Source organism: Neolamprologus multifasciatus, chromosome 18, assembly GCF_963576455.1.
Source record: "Neolamprologus multifasciatus chromosome 18, fNeoMul1.2, whole genome shotgun sequence".
In the NCBI taxonomy this organism is placed as follows: domain Eukaryota; kingdom Metazoa; phylum Chordata; class Actinopteri; order Cichliformes; family Cichlidae; genus Neolamprologus; species Neolamprologus multifasciatus.
Genome location: NC_140456.1, coordinates 28656052 through 28681702, shown reverse-complemented (window position 1 = coordinate 28681702; position 25651 = coordinate 28656052). Strand labels below are relative to the sequence as shown.

Below are 25651 nucleotides of genomic sequence, written 5' to 3'. Positions count from 1 at the left end.
ACTCATCGAGCAGCTTCGCTGGGTCTGATCACAGCGACACTTTCACACACACACGTAATCAAATATTGATTTAATTTGTGATCACACTGGCCTCACACAGAATCAGTTTATCATATTGTAAGTATATTAATAGAGGTATAGAAGTATATGAGTAGTGCCAACTCATATCATAAAACAAATATATACAGAGGGAGGAAATATCCGAAGTTTTAATATTTGTTAGTTTAAAAAATTAATATGACTCGCCTGATGAGGCTTTGATGGACTGTGGGTCAACTGCTTTGTGTTCTCTTTTTTATCGTAATACCTGTACTGTGTTTTCCTAATTCTCGCCCCTGACAGATCCCTTCCAGATCATCAGTCTGTAGTTGTTCCTTCAACTGAAATCTTCACAGTTGGTGTATAAAAACAGTGCCGAGGTTAGTTCCAGCACATTGTGATTAAAATATTTTTCAACCTGTTCCAGCCACAATTACAAAAAACAAGCAAAGGTTTTAATATTTTATACATCTGGTATAAATGAGGATTATTATTATTATCTGATATCCCACATTTTACTTATTCCATATGTATGTATGTACACATGTGCCAACATTAAGTGATTTGCAACAATGATGTATACTAAGTGACAAACAGTACTGGCATCTAGTGGTTGAAAGGGAGTCTGAAAAATGTGACCAGTGCATCACATATATGTAGAAGGTATAGAACAGGGGTGGGCAACTCCAGGCCTCGAATGTCAGTGTCCTGCGGGTTTTAGATGTGTCCTTGATCCAATACAGCTGATTCAAATGGCTAAATGACCTCCTCAACATCTCTTGAAGTTCTCCAGAGGCCTGAAAATGAACTAATCATCTGATTCAGGTGTGTTGACCCAGGGTGTGATTTAAAATCTGCAGGACACCAGCCCTCGAGGCCTGGAGTGGCCTAACCCTGGTATAGAATAAAAAGTCATGATCAGGGATGTCTAACAAAAGCCCCGGGTACCAGAATCAAGCCAGCAAAGAATACAGTCTGAAAGGCTTTGGAAAATGTGAAGGAGGATATAAACGTTTTATCTATAATTTCACAGCTTTTACAGTTTTTCTTATTGTTAAAGACCTCCCACATGACGCCCCATACCATACAAAAACAAGATTCCTGTTTTTCACCGCCTACCATACAGATATGCACTAAAACATTTGTCTAGGCAATGAAACCTAAACTTTTATGTAATATAATCCATTTCTCATGTTGAAAAACTAAGAAATACTGTCGTAAATGCACCTTTTTCCCCCACATTAATCCTTCCCTGTCATGGTCCTGAGTCTGAGGACTCGGTGTTTTGTGTTTCTTTATATTCTTCTATATTCTTGTTTATTCTGCCTTGTCTTTTGTTTAGGTTTGCTATGTGTCAGTGTGTTTGTTGCATGCCTGCCTGTGTTCCCTCTGTCTGTCCATGCTTCTCTGTGTCTGTTAGTTTCCTGTTTTATTCTGAAAGTTCATGTCTCATGTCAATGTGTTCAGTTTTACCTTTCTCCTGTCTCGTTGGCCTAATTTCTCCCAGCTGTGTCTCCCTCCTGTTGTCCATTTCCTAATTACTCCCCTGTGTATTTAAGCCCTGTGTTTCTCTGTGAACCTCCCGTGTAGTCTGCATTATTCCATGTTTCTTTGTGTCTCTCTGCTCCTCGCTCCATGTCGTATTAGTTTTCCCAGTTTAGGTTTATGTTCGGTTCTGCCCACACCTTGGTTTTGTGCACTGTAAATAAAACCCACTTGCACCTCCGCCATTGTCTGCTATTGGATCCTTTCTCACCCTCCACACGACTGCCGCCCCAGCCGTGACATTCCCAGGGAATAAACGTGTAATTGAATGATAGAAAGGGGAGTTTCACTGGTCCAAGCTCAAAGTGCGCTCGCTCGGCCCACAAGGTAAAAGAGATTTGACATGCCCGGGCCATATAAAGGTTTACACCACTATAGCATCAGCGTCTGATTTATGAACCTCAAACTCAAAACAGTTCAAAGTTTAAAATCTCACATAGCCTTATTCTTTGCCAAGCTTCTTCTTTTTTTGTCACTATACAAATAAACTAAGACGACACATTGTAGCTGCATAAAGCTTCAGCATAGCGGACGTTTTGGGTTGTCAGCAGCATTAAAAAAAAATAAAAGTTTAAGTAATTGTGTTAAATAATTCTCTGTTCTCTGTGCCAGTAAACCTCAACATGAAGCCAACAATGCTTTTTGGGTGTCACACTGTAGTGGTTACTGACGTCACAAAACTCTAAAAGATTAGAGAAGATAACCCACCTCATAATACGGCCTGGCCAAACTGGTTTCATAAAAGGGACACTCATCAGCAAATACAAGTGAATTACTTAATTTGACCCAGGCTTTTCTAAGAGGGCATGTTTTAACCATCCTGACATGTAGTGTAGCCTGTTAGCAAAGAAGTGGTTTTGTCCCACTTCTGTTGTTGATGTGTTTTTTTCTCTCCCTCTTTCTTTCTTCCCAACTTCTCTTTCTTTGTTATCTTTTCTGTTCAGTCTTGTCCGTTGTGATTATAATAACTCAAAATTAAAAATCCTGATAAAATTCTGATGAAACATAACTATCAAGTGGACCATTATAGCAAATACGGTAATGGTCCACGTGGGAAAGTAAATCTGTGTGGCATTTTTTGGCCTTAAGACAACAATTGCTACACTGTCGGACAGGCCAAAAGAAAAGTTTAGCAAACATTGGATGTTTTTAATCATCCATGCTGTAACTACAAAGGAAATAGCAGAAATTAACTTTGGACAAACTGGGCCATCTGGTGGTGATGAATGGCAGTGTCTCACAAATCAGCAGGAAAGCCTTTTTCGTCTATTCAAAGAGAATGAATTTGTTCAAATGTTTTAATGCAGACCGTCCTGAACATGGTGCATACATGTATACACAGCAATCTCACTGCAAATAGCAACCAAACAAACTCACAGCAGGAGTGTCCCTTCTGGACGAAACACGACTTTATTACAAGTCAAACATTTGAAATGAACATGTTTAATGAATACCCAAAACTGGGAAAAAGCATTGCATCGAGTTTTTTTTTTCTCTCTATCTCTGACTGCTGCACTGAAGACACACAGCAGGTTTTGTTGACAGGCAGCAAAACACTGACCCATGTCCCCTGCTGGGCTTCTGGCCTTTCAAGTGGGGGTCTTTATTATGCGAGTGAGGGCCGAGGAGAGATGGACCAAAATGCCACACCTACAGTAATCTCCTGTGGACAGTAGTAGAGTAAGGCAGTCATTCTTTGAATGGTTTCCAGTGACTTAGCTACATTCAGTACTCAGTATCACAGGAGATCTGATACATAATCAAACTAAAATACCAGTGCTTTACCCTCATATATATTTTTCTTAGTAAGAGTAAAACAATTATACTGTACATCACAATCAGCTGCAAGCTATGTGGAGGACCTCCATAGCACCTTTTTTTAATTTTCTTTATTGCACTCCATTTATGACGCCCTGATTTCAAGTTTTCTTCAAGTTTTACCCTTTTAGCTTGATTACAGATCAATAAGATTGGATCTCAACCATCTCAATGAAATAAAAAACAAAGATGGTGATAAAAAAGGAAGAAGAAATAAAAAGGAGAACAGAACCACACAGACCAAAAGTAATTCTTCCTTTACAATACTATATGTCCTTAAGTACTTTTAAACATAGTTTTAGTTAGTTTATATATATATATATATATATATATATATATATATATATATATATATATATATACACATACACATATATATATATATATTTATATATATAGATAGATAGATAGATAGAGATATATATGCATATATATATATATATGTTTTGTTTTTTTTTTAAACAATCTTTAGTCCAGATCGATACAAATACTAAATGCACTGTCGGTGGGTTTGTGCCAAAGTACGTGTTGATTATCAACAGCAAGTGCACTTGCGGATTTTTCACAGTTCGAATCATTGCCTCGCTTCCGACAAACAAAAGGAAAAACACCGGCTTGTGAACAATATAGGTGCTGAATGGCTGTTAACCAGCATGGTTCTGTTACAGCTTGCAAGGCCGAGGATAGAACCACGTGAGCGCCCATTGACCATTAAGTCTGTGAAACTGTTTCTCTGCCAGGTTATTCTGCTTTGTCTTTGCCACCATCTACTGGCTTCACTGGCTCTGGATCTTCCAGCAAGGCTTGTTGTCTCTCTCGTTCCTTCACCAGCTGCACACCACAGTAGGTCACGAGTAACACAGAGAGGGTCGACAGAGGAAAACCTAACAATATGACAAAGAAGAAGGAGGAAGGGGGGGGGTGAGAACATTAAAGCACAACTTTAAAGGAAAAACTGCAGATAATCCAGTGAACAAGCCCTGTCAGAGTTGTGTCACAGAATGTTTAATGCTATGAAGAAAACAGAAGCGATGCTGAAGTCAAATGATCTGTGGAGCATTAAGCCCCTCAAGTTTTTTCTTTTCTTGTTTTTCTGTGCTTTTGGAACTGAGAAAAACCCCTGTTTTTTATTCATACTGATGTTGTTCCCCACCTTTAAAAATCAGTCTCCTTCCCACCATTTTGGCAAACTCCAAACTGTTCAGGGAGAGAACATTGTAGAGGACGATAGCCCAGAAGTTGGCCGCATTGAACAAACCGCGGATCCTGCGTGACATGGCTTCACCCATGGCACTCTAACAGAAGACATACAACAGAGCACAATATTACAACTAACATATAAAAAAGAAAAAATGTAATTCTGCTGCCATCCTGCAGACCTGTGATATGTTTGATAGATGCTTAGTCCATCTTTAAATTTTGTCTATTATATTTTTGGGGCAAATATAGTAGATCCACTTCTTTTAATAACAGCTTTTTAAATGAATAAAAATAGTTCCACACCTCAAAATCGTATCGCTCAGCTTACTTTTGATCCTGTTGCTCTCAGGTCAGTACTGTATTATTCTTAGCCCATCAAACTAAGAAATGGATCTGTTAAGTTGATAACCACCAGTTTTATTTATTAACTGCCAGTTCACTCCCCTTTATAATGTAAGGTACAACATTAAAGAGAATTAGATAATAGCCCCTGAGGATCACTTGGCAACAGTGAGAAGGAAGAACTTCCTTTAGACAGGAAGAGAACTCTGGTAGACCCAGACTCAGGGAGCGACAGAAATCTGCCGTGACCAGTTGGGGTGTTGGGGGAAAGAGGAGAGAAACAAGAAGGGCACGGGGAAACAAGGACCAAATACACACTATTCTGTCTCAGTCCATTACGCAGCTTCCACAAAGTGTGATAGGGTGACTTAAAATCAGTGCTCATTAAATACCAAGAATAGACTATCATTGATGAAGAAGAGATTCTGTATCCAGTGACTAAATGTGATGACAAAATGTTGATAGATTCCTGTGTTTGTGTCAAGATTCTAAAGATTTTTTTTTTACCAAGTAATTAAATTTTTTCTTTAAATGTATCAAATACAAATTGTTATTCAAGGCAAGAATTTTCATCCATGCTCAAACATGCCTAGGGGCCTTAGTATTTGCCTTATCGTTTCTCACCTCTATGGTAGAAAGTGGTGGAAAGGAGAATAACTTGGCCACCCACAGCTCAAAGTTGAGACCAAAGCAGTTGAAAAAGGACCAGATATAAACCAGTTCACATGGGCCCAGCCACAGGGTGGTGACGGAAAAAGTGCAGATGGTTGCAAGAAGTTCTTTGAAGATTTGATCGTGATTTCCACCAATGTAGTCGTAAACATACCTGCACGCGACACAACGATGAGTCAAAATCATCTCGTCTATACCGCGTTCGGTTCTTTATGCCCATGAATTTAAATCATCCATGCACTCACTTGCACAGCCAGTCATTGATGCCTCTGTCAAAGTGCCTACAAAAGACACAAAGTTTCATGAATACTTGAATACACTTTGCAGAGCGAACCAAAAAACTACACTGTGGTTTCACACTGCTGATGCAAGTCGCACGTACGTCTCAGCAAAGACGTAAAGCATGGTGATACACTTGGGAGGCTGAGGAGGGTCCAGGTGATCCAGCATTGCCACGGTGTTGATGACGCCGAACATTACAGCCGCTTTCACCCAGTCATACACCAAGTTGGAATAAGCCAGTCCAGCTGTGAATCACATAAAAACAAATCTGAATCTTTCCTAATTAGAATATATCCCACAGTCTTTTCAGGCATTTATTTAAAGTCCTGCCTCTGAGAAAACCTCCAGTAGCAGATTAACTTGAAATGATGTCTCATTACAATGTTAGATTATTCATTTTTTCACAGATTTTCCTTGGAAATAGTATGATTTTAGGGAATAACAATAACAATAACAATGTTATTTCAAACCACAAAAAGTCAAATGACTGAAGCAAGAAAACTTCAGTGCAAGTGCGAAAGAAAGGAAAAAGCTTTGGATTTAATTACTCACCCAGAGACCAGTCAGAAAGCTTGGCGACCAGCTTCATGTCACTGGGTATCGTCAGAATGTAAAGGTAGTGGAAGAAGACATCCACCACGAGAATACCTCCCAGGTGCAACAAGGCCTTGATGGTGATGTTCCACATTTCCCTCTCTTTACGGATCAGCTGAGTGTTATTTGCCTGCAGAACAAAAGCTTCCACTAAACCCACATATCACATGCTGTTGTTGGAATTATATAATAATGTATACTTTATTGATCCCCGTGGGGAAATTACTCTCTCTGCATTTGAGTGAGGGCAGCCACTAAGCAGGCGCGTAGGGACACTGTGTAGGGATGGTACCTTGCTCAGGGATTCGAGCCCCTGACCTTCCGATCATGGGGCGACCACTCTACCTACTAAGCTATCCCTGCCATATTCCATAGAAACTTGAATATTTGATGATTACACCATTCAGAATAGCAGAGTTACAGATTTGTAACTATTTTTGGACCAATTAATTATTCACATTAATAAAATAGTTAATTAAAGAATAGATGTACCTACTGTTGATTAAAAAACACCAGTTTATCTTTATATTCTGTTTGATTTCAATCCTCACCTGGGCATGAAACCGGTCGAATGTCATTATCGGTCCAAAGAAGAAGAATGGGAGGTAGAAGTTGTATTTCACCAGGTCTGAAAACGTGTAGTTGCCTTCCTTCTTCTCGCAGTTCTCTAAAGCAAAACTCATACAGCGCATGATGCTGAAGCCACAACCGCCATAGAACAGGATATCTTGGAGGCTGAAGGAACCAGTTACCAAGGCTTCCTGTTGGGGGGATAAAAGTTATTCTGAGCCTCAAACACCAGTCTGCATAAGGACGACAATAACAATCTGGCAGAAGCTGTATGCTGTCAGTACTGTAATCATGTGCCCATACATTACATATTAGACCAAATACTATAATTTGTAATGTTATCTATAGTGTTTCGGGATCGTTCTCCGGTTTGGTAATGCTTATAAGATCACCTACAGCTGAAACCTTTCACAGGGGTGTGGATAAAGGGGGGCCAACAACAACTGTGTGTAGCAATGTGAACACTATGATGCTACAGGGCATTCACGTTTTCTAGTGCATGTTTAGGGAGGCTGGAGGTCTGTCTGCATTTAAATTCAACCAATTTTCAAATGGTTTTATTGGTTGTTTCTTTCTAATAAACCTCACTTATTACCAGTGGGCTTCAATAACTGCTTCTGAGTCTGAATCACCACATTTTGGAAAATCCTGGAAACACCCCTACAAACTCAGCTAAACTCCAGAAAGGTTGTAGTTCATTTTTATTTATATAGCACCAAATCACAAATGAAGTCGTCTTAAGGCGTTTTATATTGTAAGGTAAAGACCCTACAATAATACAGAGACAACCCAAACAATCAAATGACCCCTTATGAGCAAGCACTGAGAGAAAGTGGGAAGGAAAAACTCCCTTTTAACAGGAAGCAACCTCCAGCAGAACCAGGCTCAGGGACGGGCAGAAAGAATTTTCATTAGGATCATTGGGAAGAAATGTGGTGGTCGAGCACAAATGTTGTAGTATTTATTACATGCGTCGCTGGACTTTGGAAGTAGGTGAAGTTGTTAAACTTCTACTTTGCTACCATTCCCTCACCTGCCAGGAGTTAAAGGGCTCCAGCTTGATGGAGGCCAGCGTACACAAGCCTGCAGCGAAGCACATCCATTTACTTTTGAATATAGCCACGCTGTATAGTATGATGCAATGAGAAAGAACCAGAGCCAAGAAAGTCCAGCCCATCGTAACCAGGACTGCCAAACCTCCATACACCCCAAAGACCAAGGATCTGTGCTGTGGATAAGAAGGAACCAGAATTAATCAAGATATCAGGATATAGTTCAGAATTCAGGAACACACATGAAGAGTGGTGTTAGTATAATAACACTCATGAAACTGCAAAAAATAAAAAATACCTAAGGATGGGAAGATTAAATTACAGGGCAATGAAAACAAATCTACAGTCCACATATGCACAATTTAAATGAAATGCATGGCAAATGTTGTTAAAATTCTAAGATCTTTTAATGTTACCTTACATCCATTTATACCAATCTTCATTGTAAACATGAAACAAGACAGAAAACATGTTTAAAACACGATGAACTGTTTTAAATATGTCCAGATATTCACAGCAGAGACGCAACAGATGGGAACTTGGTATCAAAGAAAGCAGCTCATGCTGTGTTGAGTCAATCTGTCAGGCCTTGAGGTTCAAATAAAAGCCACAAGAAACATTTTTGTTCTGGAACAGAAAAACATCTCATTGAATAAAAATGGAATAAAACTACATTTAATTAATCACTTCAAGGCCTTCTGTTCACATCAGCAGAATGCAGCTTTGCATTTACTGTAATATCTTTCTTCACACTTGAGCACACACAAATATGTATTTCATACATATTTACAGAGAAAAGCACCATGAGCCTGCACATGTATTTATTCAAAACCCAGGAGTATGTCGTGAGCATTCACATCCGCGCACCTTTGGAGCCACCAGGGAAAATATCTTGGCAAAGATCACATGACCAACGAGAGCAAAAAGGATATGATTGCGGAATGTCGTGAACCACATCACCCATTCGAAGTCCGCAGCATCCTACAGCAAGGAAAAATGCATTAGGATCAAATAACAACCGCTCACTTAACATGGCGCTATGCAGCTGTATAGAGAATACATGAAGAAGAGGGATTTACCATTTTCCTGCCAAAATAATGCCATCCTGGTTTGACGCTTTCTTTGAAGGACTTTCTGTTTGCATTTTCTGAAAAAACGAACAAACAAAAAAAACGATAATCTCCATTTGTGCATGCTGAGGTGATTTATTAATAATGCAAAACAGCTTTAAGTAATGGCAGGACACTGTAAAGCCTCTGTGTTGGGGAATCCAGGCTTTGAGCAGCTTTGTTTTGGGCATTTTTATATGAGCTGGTTATTCCTCTGTAAGAAAACAGTCGTGCAGGTAGTCACAGCTTGAATAGCTTTGGTGTGTTCATTGGATTATTGCAAATTTAAGTGCCTGAGAGCACTTCTGGTCTATTTTATAACACCAAATATTACATAATACACTCACTGCAGAGCTTTCTATTCTGACCCTGACATCTAGTCTCATGTAGACATAATCTTGTTGCAGGAGAGTAGTTTTCTATATAACCTGAACAAAGCGCTAACACATAAATGACTTTTATGTCATGGTTTTTCCAGCCAAAGCTGGAGAAGCCTCAAAATGTAAGGGTCATTCGGGGAAAGCCTCTTACTTCTGGGAACACAGCCAAACTACTATTGCCAGTATACAGCGCTACTGTAGCGTGCAGACCTGAGTATTACAAATGACCATTTTAAGAGACAGAAACTGAAGGAGAAAAAATATCTGGACTAAAATGATGATTGACATCTAGACTGTATGACAGCACAGACGGTGACAGACAGCACCAGTCACCCGATTGCACTCAGTCCACTCAGATCAGTTTGTGAAGAGGCTGGTCGAAGCATGTCATAGTCTGAATACATGCAAACATTTGGTGTTGTTTCAGGATGAAGGGTTTGGAATTAGTTGGCTCAGTGTAACTTAGTCAGAAATATCTCCATCTGGGAAATAAGTGGACCATTTTTTCAAATTGTCTTCACATAATAAGAACACGCAGGAGTTCCTTGGGGGGAAGCAGTCTCTTTTCATCTACTAAATGAACTTTGTTCTGCCCTGTTTTAGGTTAAATGGAGCACTGTTGTAGGATGTAGGACGGTGCTTTTTGAGGCAGTTTTTAAATTGCATTGGAATTGAATTGCATTGTCACTTGGCTTTCAGTGACATTTATCAGATCATGAGTGAAAATTGTGCTCCTAAAGCTGATAGTAGGTGCATAAAAGTGTCCATTCACTCCGACTTTAGGGAATATTAGTGGATTTCAATTAACCTCTATAAATGTTAAAGCACTGTGATATTGATTTTTTTGGACTTTCTTAGTTACACCGACAGCCTGTGTGTGTGTGTGTGTGTGTGTGTGTGTGTGTGTGTGTGTGTGTGTGTGTGTGTGTGTGTGTGTGTGCACGCATGCATGCACTCCGGACATCTCTTGACATGTTGTGCACTCACCACTTGAAGCTTCAAATATCCAACTGCCTGCCCATATCAAGGCCACAGCAAGTACAGCTGTGTAGAGATACAGCTCATATCTAGGGAGGGCAGTCTTGATCCCCATGGTGAATCTGCACACTTGAAGCCTAATGGGTTGAAAAGCAATTAGCCACATAATGTTAGACCTAAGTGAAGGGAACCAGTATAAATGAACAGAAAACAAAACAAAAAAAAGGAAAACTCTAAGAGAAATGCGATAGCAGGGTTAAAAGGTTTATTTTACTGAACCAGGTTATTCTTTGGAAATTGTTACATTGTTGTTTGCTGTGACATGTCAGTATGAAAGCATGCACTTTGGCAGGTTCCTCGATAAATAAAATGCTCCGCAGGATTAACCGTACAAAACATGAGGAGAAACCCAGTACAGTTTATTTTTATGGTAGATGTCCTTGGCAGTGTTACCCTGTGAAAATCAGCCTGTGCCTATAGAAACTATACACCCACAAAAACGGGTCAGCACAGTAATAACACAAGTTCCTGGCTGGTCTGAGACAGACCGGGGTGTATTTTACTAATAAGCTTCCCGGATCGACAGCCCAGTGACTTAAATAGGACTTCAGAGCTCTGGCTCCTCGGAATCAGCACCGTCAGCTGCGCAACCCTACCTCTCCTTCCTATTATAGTACTGTCTTGCAGTTGGTTTGCTGTACAGCAGGGCAGCTGCAGTGCTATGTGATCTGAGAGGCGCTGGGGACTCACTTCACAGAATAATTAGCCCTAACTGGAATGGCCAAGAATGGCGCACTGGAGTGGGAAAACCGTTAGTTTTCAGGTGGACAGCCCGGGTTCCTGGCTGTGTTAGTGCGTGTGTTTCATGCTCATGTGGCGCACTTTGAGTTGAACTTAAAGGAGTTGGACGAACAAGTGTGGCATGCCAGTGCCAAGATGTAACCATGGCTATGCAGATCCCCCGCAAAGCGGCATGCATACAAATTGAGGCTTACTTTTTCAATGCTCTGTGCGCACAGAGTCGATAACACATCGGCTGTTTGTTCTGATTGTTCCCCCCCTGGTGGTTTCCGTCATATTTATCACTTTGCATTAATACAAGACTTGTTTTACTAACCTTATATCCGCTTTACACTGTCAGGGTGAGGGCAGCACTACAGCCAGTTCTTCAATAGACCAAAGAAATTGGGGGAAAGCAGGTGGCGGCAAAAGCAGATTTCATTTCATTCGTCTTGCGGGGGCTTTGCCGCTGCCTCTGATCACCAGCCTCTGGCAGTCAGGATGTTGCGGACCCAACGAAAGGAGGAGGAAGAGGAGGAGGAGGAGGAGGGGGGATATATTTATCCACCACTACTGCACCGCAATGAGGGGTGGCCCACACCGTGTCCATCGGATCTTACTCACAAACATGGTTTATAACGACGAAAAAAGAAAGTCAATCAGTAGCAATTAGCCTAATTGAGAGCCAATCAAAGATAGAATGGATCTGACTTGATAAATTATATGCGGATGTTAAAAGTGCAATGAAATATGATTGCACTTACTATTACAGACCCAAGTCTTTCACGTTTTCAGGTTAGATGCAACAAAGGCAGTGTTTCTACAATTTGAAAGAAATTGGGTTTTTTCTGTTTTTAAAAACAATTGTCTGTACTGTGATATCGTCGAAGACCGCCACATTATAAAACGCATTAAATGCCTAAGGAATTTGGGGAATTTTCATATATTAGTCAATGCTTTCCCGTTTCAGCACACACACATCACATCTGCGTCTTTCTATTTTTAATCACTCACAACATAAAATGTCATTTGTCAAGAAACCACCCACTCCAAATCACACTGCGACTGATGGGATTGAATGCATGCAGGCGCTGTTTCATAGTTACTAAGGCAGCATTGTTGTCATTTAGACACTAGGTGTCGCTCCCGGTTTATTAAAAATGACAAGGGTGCCTGAATACCAGGGGTTTTTGGATCGTCGTCAAGTATTTGCTCGGTTTGTTGTTTGCCTGGGAGCGGTGTTAAATCTATAGCTTAGTGTCACTATAAACGGCCCCATTAAGCATATTCTGTTTGGGAGAGTTCCCCCAAATGCTAATAGTAAAGAGCCACAGTCTGTTGCCTGCGGACAGCAGTAATTACAGCCCAAGAAAGCCGCGTCCAGCCAGCTGCATGGTTTGAGCAATGTAGTGCGGCGAGTTTGTGCTGCCTGCCTGAGAGAATCCATCACAGAAACAAACCGCCCCCTCCCACTCACGGTGCCCCCGCTTCAGATGCAACTCAAAATACATAAAGCCTCCATGTTGCACAGGGAATGTAGGGCCAGCACACATGAACCGACTGCCTAAAAGTGTCTGGTAACTTTAACGCCGAACAACCTGCGGTCGTTGCATGTTTTTTTGAACTAGAACAACCATCTGGGCTTCCAAGCATTTTCAGCGGTGCTCCAGACACGGCCTTGCATTTTGGATAATCGAAGGTTTGCGGCTAACTCGCTAACCTAAGCTACTTGCTAACTTCAGTTAGTTAGCAATTTCAGCGTCTTTTCTATTTATTTGTTTTTTATAGTCACGCACGCTCCTCGTGTTGCCCACAAACATAGTTGTTTGTAGCGATGGTAGTTTTCGGAAAGCCATAAATGACAGACATTATCTGGCTTCCATTCACCACTGTGCTAGCTGGCTGGCTACCACCGCTGCCACAACCCCTTCGCCTCGGACGCTTTCCTGGCTTCGTGGGCTAGCTGGTTACCTTCATCTTAAACAGCTAGCTAACAGTAGCTAGCAAAGGAAGCAAGCGCGCTTGTACTATTGACATTGTGGGAACTAAAACAGGAATAATCAATCGTCTAAATGGACCACATGTCCATAATAACCCAAGTTTCTAACCCCAAGGAGGAGGAAATAATATCATTTAACCAGGAAAAAGGTAAGGAAAAAGTCAATTTATGGTACATAACTAATGCTAGCTGGCTGACTACTTTTCTCTGTTGACGTTAGCTTTTATTCGCACTTGCTAGCTGTTGTAGTAGTTAAAGACCTCAGTTGCCTTTGTGTGAAAAGATGGAAACACGTCTTTTGTTGAAAAAGAAAAAAAACTCAACTACGCAACAAGTTTATCAGTGGGGCCTTGCCCGGGTAAGTTCTCCAACTAGGATAACGTTTGTTCATTGCGTTTTCAAAATGAAGAGCGCTCCAGCGCGTTTTTTCCCCTTTAACATTTACGAAAATTCACTGTCTGCGTCAAATTAAAGCACATTTTGTAAAAGTATTTGCAATAATACATCTGGAAAGTACACTTCTCTTTATGCGTTTGGACTATATAACTGGACCATATGATCTGACAGCTCTGACAGTTGATTCATGTATGGATCGAGTTCTCGGTGGTTTGGATTGAGGTTAGCAAGAAGTTCCTAAGGACGAAGCTAATACGCGGACTAAAGAGAACCGTGCTGCTGGTGTTGTGTATCGATTCAGTTTTACTTCATGCACGTAGTAAAGCTATCTGTGCAGCTTATGGGAAACTTATTCGGTTTGTCTGAGATGCAAACAGTGAAACTGTTTTATCCGCGCTTATTGTTTCTCGTGAAGTTTGTGTTATGCAGTGAAATTAACCTCCAGTTTTAGGTCTTTTCCTATATGTATCACTTCTAAACAATATTCTCTTCTCTGTAATAGATGGGTTTGGTTTTTTTTAAGTGCTTCTTCAACGTGAATGACTCCTCCACAAGCCCATAGCTCCTAATATCCAGTGATTCTCATTCCTGGCGCCCTTTGACACTTTACCTATGCACCGGGTCATCCTGGTGCATAGGGTGTGTATCAATATCACATCTCAAACTTCTCTTCTCAGACCATCAGTAATGTGAGAACTTGAGTCTTTGAAGCACAACAATGCATTTGCCTGTAAGCTATAAAAGTGACCCAGAGTAACTGCTGTGGATTCTGTGTCACTTGAATATACGTGGGTGTCTTGGGAGGTTATTCTTGCATGTGTGCTGGAGTTTAACACTTAAGGTGGAGTTATATGGCAATTAAACTAATCATATGCCACTACGGTGATATAACAGTGTTAAGACAGCTTGCTAGTTCGGTAAGCATATACCATGTTTAGCAAGCCTGTTACAGATAGTTGGTCTGCTTCTGAAGACATGCACTTTACTGCACCCAGGTAGTATTTTAGTATGATTTCAGTGTGTTTGCCAACAGAGGCGGTCGAGTACAAGCATTCACTCTGCTAGAATTCATTGTTTGCGTGTTGGGTTGCTGCATGAAATGACATAAGACTAGGTGCGAGAGTGTGCGTGTAACAAGACACAGTTGAGTTACAGGATGAAATAGAGCAGTGACGTGGATGCTCGCTTCTCACAACAAATAATATAATCAGTATAAAGATTGTATAAGTCTTTGTCCTTTCTCCCCTTTGTTCTTAATCTGGAAAAATGGCAATTCAATTTCAGAATCTGCCAAAAAAAATGTCAGGGTGCAGGTGGGTCTTCACAAGATACAGGTGGGGCAAAACAGATGGCAGGACAGAAGGACTGTGCATATAAATTACAACAAACATGTGGTAACAGCACTTGTTTTTTGTTTTTTATTTCAGTCTCTCTTCTTTTTTCTTTCCTAATTAGCAGCCAGTTTTGTGAATAGAATTTAGAGATTTATTTTGCCAAATAAAACTGTCCACATTTGGCACTTGGTGGAAGTTTATAATTACATAATTTAAAGTCTATAAATATTTAACAGCATTATTTCTATACACATTTTCTGATGTAAATACAAAGTCAGATTGTCATCTGTCTATTGGAGATCACCTAACATGTAGCCCATGCGGCCATCTGTCTTAAAGGAATTAAATAGGTAGTCTTCCAATAGCCTGAACAGGCGCCAAACTGTCTGGGCAAAAACTGACCACCTTTGCTCTTAATGTTCCTCTGCTGGCTGTCTTACAACATGTGCCTGCCTCTCACACTGGTTTGGCTCCCAAGCAGCAGCAGCAGCCTATATATAGACCTACAGTCTTGCTGGGAAGGGCACTAACCCCAGAGCCTAGTGTAACTACTTGTAAGATGAAAGTGATCATTTTCTGTGTTGTCACAGACATACTTTGAAAGGGGGAAAAAAACAAAACAGCTCTTCATTTCCAAACAGAGGCCATCAGAGCAGTGATTTCTGTGGGTCTTTTTCTTGAATTTGGAGAGTCTTGTTGATTTCAACAATTTAAACTTGCCACTCTGCTGAGATTGTTGTAATGAGATCTTATTAATACGTCTGTGAGATGGATGGAGTGTTACACATGATCCATTTACTGTTATGATAAATTCCTTGCTAATAGTGTTGGAAGATTGATTCATATGGGGTGACCTTGACTGAGCCCTCTTCTAGCCTCTTCTGCTATTAAGTTCTGGGGTTTCCTGTCTATATTTGTTTAACCTCATGAACACATTGAATTTAAATAAAAAGAAGGAAGCACTAAATAAATTCAAATATGCTACAGATTTAGCTTTAATTAAGTCCTCGATTAGCAAAATAGGATATAAATATTTCCCAAGCATTAAACTTGTCAAGATTAATATTAATATTTTAGAAAAGCACCAAAATATATGTATCTATTGGAAATTACTTATATTTTGTACTATGTATTCAACTTTTAATAAGTTTTTGTTTTTCTGTGGTTCAAAATTTAGTGGAAAAATTGCAGGAATACATTTTTTAGTTGTAGTTTAAAATACTGTCTTAATTCTTTTGGTCCCATTTAGTTCTCAGCCAGTTCCACATTTTCCAATCCATGGGACTTATAAGCCTACAAGCTTATCAGTTGCCAATGCCAGGATCTTTTTGTTTGCTTTAAAGTGGGCTGCACATTACAAAAGAGTGATAGCAAACTCATGGCAGTGGAGTATCCACATATCCTCACTTAAGCTACTAAAAGACTTCATTTAGGGAATCTACTAAAAGAAGACCCCTTTCCGCACTAAGAAAAGTTCAATAAAGGAAAAAAAAAACAACAACAACAAAAAACAGCACAGCACTGGGGTTGGCTATCACTAAAGTCTTAATGGCACTATCGGTTCTCTCATGGGTTACTGATCAGTTTTCTGCCTGGCCAAAAAACAGTTCTGCATAGGTTTTCACAGTCAATGCAACAGTTTTATTACTTGTATCTAAAAACAGTCTAAAAACACAGAAACGGAGCAGAAAAAAAGGTATCCGTGCTACTCAGTACTGAAAGAGTTGAAAGGTGTTGTTTAGAAAAACGTCTCTTGCCGTGGAAACTTGGAGATTGCACTGCTTACAGGAGGTGGTGTGGAATTGGTTAAGCTTCTCTTTGACTAATCCTTAGTCAAATCTGTAGACTGTGTCAACAGTCACAAACCCACCCAGGAGTTGGTAGATTTTGTCACATGTGCGCTGGATGGCTGACCTTTTTTTCATCACTCAGCTGAGATGCATGTATGGAAGCAAATTACCACATTAGTCAGATCGGACATTAGGCAGTCTTTAACCTGCAGCCCTCTAGTATAATGTCCATGTGATGTCACGTTGTGTCAGTGTGGGGAATAATGCAGTTAATAATTTGGAGCATTCAGTGCGTGGTGCTGTCTCCTGAATGTTGTATACATGCACCCATGCAGCTGTCTCGCTTATACCACACAGTATTTCCAGTACTCTCAATGTGTTTGAAGCGGACTACTGTTATGAAATGACAATTGTGTAAAATATCCACATGGCATTCTCCTGATTCAGTGTGATCTGATGGAAACAGTTTAGGAAACAACAAAAGAATTATCAAGTAGAATGAGAGGTCATGTCTCTTGGTCTGACCCTTACCTGAGCTTAGAGAAAAGTCAAACAACACTGGGAATATTTTTGCTCTTTCCAAAATGTGTTTGGTTTGTTTTTCTGGAATGTGTTGTGAGTAAAGGTACTTGTGCTTGTGAAGTTCACCACCTCATTAGTGAACTACAGCTCTGCTTTTATGCCAGGTGAGTGATATATTTGAGACAAAGTTGTACTTTGTGCCTGACTCAGTAGTCCTGTGAATTTGCTAAGGGTCTTTGTGCAGGAATCAGTACCACGAATGGTTGTAGTGATGAGTCACAGGGAGCTGACAACTGCCTCTCTGTCCCAGTTTTACAGAGCTGAAATGAAAACGTAAAGCCCTGTTTAAGCAAAAAAACAAAAACAAAAAACGTTTTGTGCTGCTGATTATGGCCAGATAAAAACTGAGCTCAGTGTAGCCACTTTGAGTATTTTTAACTTAAGCCTGTAAAACACAGAAAACAATGTGGGCAATGTTGATTCAGAGCAATTTGAAAACTTCTGAAGAAAACATTCTTCATTTTCAAGCTGGTAATTTTCCAAACAAATTTCTAAATGTGTTTGCTGCCTTGGTATTTCGTGGTTGTTACAATGTTGTTTTTGCTGGTTTGGGTCTCTCTGGATTGAAACATTGGGTTGTAGCAAGATATCCACATGCTTCAGCTTTCTTAGAAGACGCAATAAATCTGTTGTTGTTGTTGTTGTTGTTGTTGTTTCTTTTCCTTGTCGATGGCTGCAGATTATAGTCCACTCGTCTTGGAAGAGCTTATGGCACTGATAAGATGCAACTTAGATACCCAGTAAAATATGCCCTTGCTTGAAAGGCTGTAATTAACATTACTGGAAGACAGTGATAGAGGGAAATGACAGAGAAGCTCGGGAGTGCAGAAAGTGTTTAATGTAGCTGTGACATGCTGTTAGTCAGTTAGCTTCTGATAGCTTTACTGTAAGAGCGAGCTATTAATCCGTTGAAATGCATTATGTGCTTGCTCCATATCCTAACATGTTAAGAGATTGTTGTTGCTTTTGTGGCCTCAAGATCCTGTGATGCACAAAACTGTTTTATAATAAAGCACTAAACAGAGATGGCAAGTTGCAGAAATATTTTGCTCCGAATGTGTTTTTTGTTTTGTTTTTTTTAGACATTTACACATTTGTTTAAGGTCCGTAGTACAAAGTGGCACGATATCAAGATACCAAAAGACATGACATAATGCTATTCACTCTTCACAGTCCTCAGTTGCAAAAGCATTCTGGTGGGCTGGGCAGGGGGAATGGGTGGAGAGGAATGCAGCCTTGTATAGGCTCTGAGGGGTCTGAGGGCCTCCCACCTCCTCCTTCTCTGCTTCTCTTGTGCATGATCGGGCTGCTTCAGTCACTCACCTGCCAGTTGAAATGTTGGAGGGAATCAAGTCAAGTTTTCAAAATGGTGGTAGCCACAAAAGCAAATATGAAAAAATAAAGGAGAGAGAGAACAAAAGAGTGAAGTGGGTACACCCTCCGAGTTGTCACTATTAATAAAAGCTCAGTGTCTCATTTAGGCCACGCTTCGTGGTTCAGGAATGAGAGGCGATTTGGAATCGGAGCAGAGCATGCTCTGAACTGTCACTGAGTGTGATTGATGAGGTCACCCGGCCAGCTAAGTTATTTTCTGATCAGTGGTTCAGCCAGGGCGAGCGCACAAAACAAAACCTAATGCCATTTAATCAGACTGTAAAGGTCTCACCTATTGTTGTCATTCAGTATGGCTCACACCACTGTGGCCACTTAGGAAGATTTGTGGCTAACACATGTCCGTTTTATTAAAACAGGATCTACACCCCGGTATGCAAATATTCAGATGTAAAGGGTGCACAGTTTCATCCTGCTGCGTTTTTATCGTAGAACGTCAGTTTGCATATCCGCTTGTTCATCCTCTATTCTTCCACCCCCTTCCTGTTATTTTTGCCAGCGTCCCAGTCAAACAGCAGCCTAAAGAAGCAGAGGAGCCGAGGCATCTTCAGCACGTTTTTCTGCTGCTTCCGCAACTACAATGTGGACTCTCCAGCCACCAACACCAACGCCAGCTCCCCGCCTCCACCAGTTGAGGAGAACGGATCGCCTCCCAAGGTGAGCTGTTCCACCACTAAACTGTTGCTTGTTGTCCTGTTGAGGACTCTAGAAATATCAGTTTGCAAGTCTTTTCCATCTGTTGTAAACTGTCTGTTTTTGTGAGTAGTATTTTCTCTTTGTGCTATCTCTGTCAATGTGTCATTGTTTTTTGGGGGGTTTCTCCTTTGTTTTACTTCCTACCCCTCACCCTGTTTTTGTATGTGTTGTAGTGTGACCAGGTCGAGGTCATCCCTGTCCCTAGTGTATGTATTGCCTTTTTTTTCTTTTCCTTTGCATGCAGGGTGAGTGGGCTGGTGGCACATCCTGTCTGTGTGGGCTCCACTGCTCCTCAGAGAGCTCTAGCTCTGCTACCGTACCGCAGTTCACTCTCAGCCGATCGTAGCGCTGTCTGGCTGTGTAGAAGGTGTACGTGCACCTTTGGGTTTTAATGTCTCAGTGCTTCATCTGCATTAGTGACATTTTGTGGTTTGTATGCTCTCAGAAACACTGTAACACTAACCAGCTAACATTTTTAAGTGCAAACCTGTTTCTGTTAATTGCCTCTGGAGCTTCTACGCAAGGCATTAAACCATTTATTGTGCTACTTATCTATGCAGTTTAGTAATTTTGAGAGTGAGAATTAACATTAGCTCCTAGTCTTTCAGTTTGGCTACTCAGCTACAGACTTAAAGTAATTAATCCTGTCACTCAAGTAGGGCTGTTCGATATAACGATATATATCGGATGACGATATAAAAACGTCTATCGTTTCATTTTACGCTATCGTTTGTTTCATGGTGTCGCAAAATAAACTGTTTGCAGTAATATTTTTTCATCGTTTTGATGGTCACTGTAGTGGCTATATTAATTTCTTAAAGTTCTCTCTTTCTCTTATATTTTATATAACCACACTACGGACGGACAAGCGCCTGTTTTTATGTGTTGTGGTTAGCAACAACGACGGTAACACCATTGTGTCCGCTTGTTTATGTTCCACATAAACCTTTCACAATAAAGCTCAAGATCCTGTTGAGACTTTTCAAAATAAACTGAATCACGTGACAGAGCAGATTATTTACGGATGAGAAGTAAAAAAGAGCCGCCAGGTGCTAAAAAATAAACCTTAGACTCAAACGTTAGAACAGGCTTTTTCCCGCAGCACGCCGTGTAATAAATACTCACAAAGAAAACAGCGGCCGTTACAACCTATGTCTAAAATGTATCGTTTCATGCATCGGTTAAAACGCTCGACTCCAGCTACATGACGTGCAGCTGGAAACACTTCCTGCAAGTCGAGCTGCCCGAGATTCACATAATTTACAGAAAATGTCACATTTTTGTGATTTATATCATTATCGGGATGATAGAATTCTTATATCGGGATATGAGATTTTGGTCATATCGCACAGCCCTACACTCAAGGAAGGACTGAGATGTGATTCGGTGATCTGTGACCCATCCAAGGAAAAGTTGGTGAGAATAACCAACAGTGATTTGATATAATTTCATTCTAAAAGAGCATCCAGTCAATTCCAGCACTGAGCCATAGTTCTCACTTCACACTCTCACACTGGCATTTCCAAACTTAACACAGTTAAGTTTGATTGATCCCAGCAAAATTAGGATGGCTTAACAGCAGCAGACAGCTTTATGCATGATACAGATTTGTGAAATCTAACTTGACCTAATAAAGTTGTAAAGAGATGAAAGGGTTTTTTGTTTGTTTGTTTTGGCTTGAATTCTGTAGTGTCACTGATCTCAGTTGGTTTTTCAAAAAACTATCTCCTCTAACATGGTTTTGGCTTTTTGTTGGCTTAAACCTTACTTAATGCAAAGTGTACAGCATTCACGTTCTCTCTTTGGCTCTGCCTGTCCTTCTCTCTCATGTACTGCTCTCTGACATTATCTGACTTGTGCTCCCTATAGCCGCCAGCCAAATACCTCCTACCAGAGATGAAAATATCTGACTATGGCAAAAAGTGTGTGGTGATTGACTTGGATGAAACACTTGTCCACAGTTCATTTAAGGTAAGAAGGGGCTAAAGCTACTGTTGAAATTCTGCACAGTATGAGCACTTTTACTACCAGGTTTAACTAAAAGCCAATATTAGCTTTGCCTATATTTCTGCAAACCATTGTTTAGTTTATGTCTATACATTGTCATTATTTCCAAAGTTCCGCTAATGATACACAGGAAGTTGAAGCTGTTTGAATCCATGACATCACTGTGTACACAAAAGAACGAGATGAGCAGGTGGCAGAGGATGTGAGCGAGCGTAATATTACAGTACTGATTGTGGCTTATAATGGGTACATGATTGTAACAGGGAAATGCTGACAACCAGGCTGTGTTGGCAACCATCTCCATTCGATAAAACATATTTTTTGCACTGAAGAATACTTTCTGTGCACTTTCTTCTTCTTCTTTTTTTTAATCTTCAAGCTGTCCACTTCTGTCGTAGGTCAAATGCTCTGTCTGCTGTCTTAAATTACTACAGAGGTTAAAGGAGGGCAGTGATGATAAAGGTTGTTTTAGCAAAACATACTTTTTTTTTTGCCCTCAGAGATTAGACAGTCTGCAAATTGAGTTTGTGTTAATAGTACGACCTCTGGGGGTCAGTTGGGGTAGTACAACATAAGTAATTGTATTTTTTTCCCACAGCCTATCAGCAACGCTGATTTCATTGTCCCAGTAGAGATCGATGGTACAGTTCATCAGGTATTGTAGATTTCTTTAAAAACTAATAAATTGTATTGAAGTTTGTCTCTTTAATAGGGGGGATTCCATTTGGTTCTGATGTGAAGATCCTGAAGAAAAGGCTGTTATCCAGTTCAAGTAATCCAGGATAGGCTGTGTGTATCCTGGATGGCCTATTCATGATTACTTGCACTGGGTGGCAGCCACTGTGCGAAGGGGATGTGTGGGGCATCTAAAGTTATGTGACATGGTAAACAGTCTGATCATTTTGAATAATTCCAGAAATGAGTAACAGGAATTATTTTGTACCAATCCTGAAGTTTTCTCATATATTTTCTTATAAATGACACTGTTCACCTAAAGTGTCCTCAGTACAGATAATGTATTTGTAGTGTTTGACACTCCTGTCACACCACGGTTTGTTTTGTTGTTGTTGTTTTGTTTTGAAACCTGGTCTTAAAAGCGATCTATCTTGCAGGTGTATGTGCTGAAAAGACCACACGTGGATGAGTTTCTTCAAAAGATGGGAGAACTATTTGAATGTGTGCTCTTCACAGCCAGTCTTGCCAAGGTATGTTCAAATGTGGACATGTTTTCTGTTTTGACGTGTGTTTTGGTTACAAGCCAGTGGTACCTGTGGAACTGTGAACATTGTTAATTTTCTGCTTTCTGAATTTTACATCTCCATTATTATGCTCTGCATCTGTCACTCCGTCATGTTAGCCAGTAATGCATGGGTAAGTGTAATGAATGAGGCAAAAGAAACTGTGCTGTGGGAATGATTCCTCTCTAGAAACAGATATTCCTTAAAAGCTAGAATGCGCTTTTCTGTGTTATGGCATAGTGGCACCTTCCCTGTTAATCAAGTGCTGTTATGAGGGACACCATGCTTTGCTTCCTTTTGGAAACCTAGTGTAGCGTTTAGCTTTTGTGAGTTGTTTTTGTTTCTAGTTGAAACATGTGATCATAAAGATGTGATGTATATCATCCCAACATTCACAAGTCATATTAGTCTTATTATATTCCTTGTTTTAAAAACAGTTTGCTTCTCCTCTGTTTGTTTTGCTTGGATAGTATGCAGACCCTGTGGCAGACCTGCTAGACCAGTGGGGCGTGTTTCAAGCGCGGCTCTTCAGAGAATCCTGTGTTTTTCACCGAGGCAACTACGTCAAAGATCTCAGCCGGCTGGGGCGAGAGCTCCGCAATGTTATCATTGTTGATAATTCACCTGCTTCTTATATTTTCCATCCAGAAAATGCTGTAAGTTCCCAATCCTCCAATATATTTGTTACATTCAGCACTACATCTGTTAGACTCTGAAATTTTCTTGCCACAAAGTAGCCTTCTGTTGCATGCTGAATATGATGATGGAAAACAACAGAAGTTAGAAAGAGGAGGGGAAAAAAAGGCAGGTTCCTTCAGCTGCTCTTTGCTGCAGAAGCTGAGTTGCTCTGGGGTTCTTGAAAATATCCCAGCAGTGATCTTTTGGATTTAAATAAGCCTCATACTTGTACAGGACATAGTTTTTTCTTTTTTTTTTTTCTCTTTAGAATCTCGTGTAATTTTAGCAGTGTGCTTTGAAACGTCACCTGGCTGGAATAATCCTCTCTTTTGTCAAACATCTGCAGTTAGTATTTTGGTGTAGCCTCAGGCATTCACAGTGCCGCCTATTAAATGTCATTTGTGTCTTTGTCTGCCCAACACCTTTTGCTCTCATGCTGCTTCACATCATCACACTCGCACCTCTGGTTTTCACGGTCTCTGGTGATCCTGGCCACCAGATACATTTCACTGAGCCAGACGTGACAGTCTTAAGCCTTTAGGTTTTATTTTCTTCCCGAAGCCCTTCCATAGAGTGTGACATTATGCAAAATACCTGTATCTGAAGGTATTTTACTGCCTGTGGCATCATTTTAGGAGGATCGCCTCTGCAGCCTTTCTTAACAGCACTGTGAGTCTTTGTGTTCCTCCTGATTTCTGCAGCAGCTGTGTTTTGGACTCATGCTGAGTTGGTCACTGATTTTCCCCACCATTTTCCAGCTTTGTCTCACCATCACATTTCCTCTGGCTGTGAGGCAGGGCAGACACTAAGAAAGTTCTTGTGCTCATAGATCATTTTATAACAATGTTCATACTTTGTTTTTGTTTTGTTTTTATTATACAACTTAGTTTTGTGTTTCTGACTTGTGTGTCAGGGATTAGTTTCTGTTTTAAAGTACTTGCTTCTCGTCTTTAAAATAATTATGTTATTGAGCGGTTACATGATTTCTTTGGTTTCTTGTGGTATTTATCAATCAGGAACAGAATAATTTATTAAGAGCACTAGAATTCATTTTCTCCAGTAGTGTCTGCATTTTTATGCTGTAATTGTAGTTTTTGAGTTTAGTTTTCTAGTCTAAGATCTATTCTAACTTTTCCTGTTGATCTGATGTCATGGTTGAGCACAGTAGTCATTCAGCTCTACATCTTAAGGCTAACTTTCAGTGGTTTGTGCCTCTCCTCAGGTCCCAGTTCAGTCCTGGTTTGACGATATGAATGACACAGAACTCCTGGACCTGCTGCCTTTCTTTGAGGGACTCAGCAAAGAAGAAGAGGTTTACGGAGTCCTGCAGAATCTAAGGAGCAGGTAGCAGGACAGCCCACACTACCGCCTGTGCCCACCAGTCTCCTGTATTGATCTCTCTTCCCTTCTACGACCTTATCTCTCAGACTCGGGCAGATCCTCCCAAACGCCCCCTAAGGGGACGCCTTGGAGTCTCACTGTGGAAAACATCATAACCCTGTCTCTGATCTCATCTCCTGGCGACCGGCTGCCTTCTGAGTGCCATCAGAAAAACAAAAACATTCAAAATCCCAGGAGCACTGTGTCTCACAAAAATAATAAAAACCACACCAGAAAGTATGTAGAGTGTCCTAAGCTGATAATATCGGGGACAAAATACTAAGAGGAACGAACTTTAATCTTTATTTTCAAATCAACCAAGTATTACTATTTGGTGAAGTGCTTATTTTAAACGCAAAGAAAAAAAAAAACGACAACAAAAACAACTTTTTGTCTGAGATTTCTTTTGTGGTACCACACAAAAGTCTGAAAAGATTTTGTCCTCATATTGTTGCTATGCAGGCAATTTCTGGTAGTAGAAAGGACTGTGATTCTCTTTTCATACTTAATGAAGTGCCTTGTGTGACTGTTGTTTATATGGGGAGATATTTTCTACATGGCATATTTCCAGAGTACTCTGGTCTTTTCACATACAGATATGCTTTAAAGTGGACACACAAATATCTTTATATGAAAGTTTGAATTCACTATTTTGTTTTTTTTGGTCATCAAACGCTGGGCAGTTGTCTCATAGTGTTCTTCTGTTTTCCCAGTAAGCTTGTGCCATTATATAGATGTGACTTTGTTTCTTTCAGCTTTCATTATAAGTAGAAATGGTTGATTTTGTTTTAGGAAACG

The 25651-nt window shown here is 40.3% G+C and overlaps 2 protein-coding genes across 6 annotated transcripts; one reads left to right on the top strand and one right to left on the bottom strand.

The window, feature by feature from the left end:
* Positions 1 to 1345: 1345 nt before the first annotated feature.
* hhatla (hedgehog acyltransferase like, a) lies at positions 1346 to 12147 on the bottom strand. 2 transcript variants are annotated; one of them, XM_085141899.1, is made up of 13 exons: positions 11699 to 12147; positions 10591 to 10718; positions 9194 to 9261; positions 8982 to 9095; positions 8531 to 8551; positions 8096 to 8290; positions 7044 to 7253; positions 6451 to 6622; positions 5999 to 6143; positions 5862 to 5897; positions 5569 to 5770; positions 4556 to 4697; positions 1346 to 4286 (listed from the first exon to the last, which is right to left on the bottom strand). In XM_085141899.1, exons 2-13 carry the CDS (start codon positions 10694 to 10696, stop codon positions 4144 to 4146), a joined length of 1554 nt encoding a protein of 517 aa, XP_084998025.1. In that variant the 5' UTR covers positions 10697 to 10718; positions 11699 to 12147; the 3' UTR covers positions 1346 to 4143. The 2 variants fall into 2 exon arrangements, with proteins under 2 accessions (XP_084998025.1, XP_084998026.1); XM_085141900.1 differs by lacking the exon at positions 8531 to 8551 and having other exon boundaries at positions 11699 to 12141.
* A 437-nt stretch (positions 12148 to 12584) lies between these two features.
* Positions 12585 to 25042, top strand: ctdsplb (CTD (carboxy-terminal domain, RNA polymerase II, polypeptide A) small phosphatase-like b). Of its 4 annotated transcripts, XM_085141911.1 has the most exons (9): positions 12585 to 13509; positions 19354 to 19511; positions 19724 to 19756; positions 21420 to 21521; positions 22156 to 22212; positions 22670 to 22762; positions 23266 to 23451; positions 24696 to 24817; positions 24901 to 25042. In XM_085141911.1, exons 1-9 carry the CDS (start codon positions 13434 to 13436, stop codon positions 24929 to 24931), a joined length of 858 nt encoding a protein of 285 aa, XP_084998037.1. In that variant the 5' UTR covers positions 12585 to 13433; the 3' UTR covers positions 24932 to 25042. The 4 variants fall into 4 exon arrangements, with proteins under 4 accessions (XP_084998037.1, XP_084998039.1, XP_084998038.1 ...); XM_085141913.1 differs by lacking the exon at positions 19724 to 19756 and having other exon boundaries at positions 12587 to 13509; XM_085141912.1 differs by having other exon boundaries at positions 12589 to 13509; positions 24696 to 25042.
* Positions 25043 to 25651: the final 609 nt, after the last annotated feature.

Excerpts from the sequence above, each read along its gene's own strand:
- hhatla (XM_085141899.1), bottom strand. The coding sequence starts at position 10,696 with ATGGGGATCAAGACTGCCCTCCCTAGATATGAGCTGTATCTCTACACA. Across the intron at positions 7,254-8,095 it reads AGCCCTTTAACTCCTGGCAG|GAAGCCTTGGTAACTGGTTC; the intron begins GTGAGGGAATGG and ends TCCCCCCAACAG. Across the intron at positions 4,698-5,568 it reads CACCACTTTCTACCATAGAG|AGTGCCATGGGTGAAGCCAT; the intron begins GTGAGAAACGAT and ends GTCTTCTGTTAG.
- ctdsplb (XM_085141911.1), top strand. The coding sequence starts at position 13,434 with ATGGACCACATGTCCATAATAACCCAAGTTTCTAACCCCAAGGAGGAG. Across the intron at positions 19,512-19,723 it reads AGAACGGATCGCCTCCCAAG|TGTGACCAGGTCGAGGTCAT; the intron begins GTGAGCTGTTCC and ends TATGTGTTGTAG. Across the intron at positions 19,757-21,419 it reads AGGTCATCCCTGTCCCTAGT|CCGCCAGCCAAATACCTCCT; the intron begins GTATGTATTGCC and ends TGCTCCCTATAG.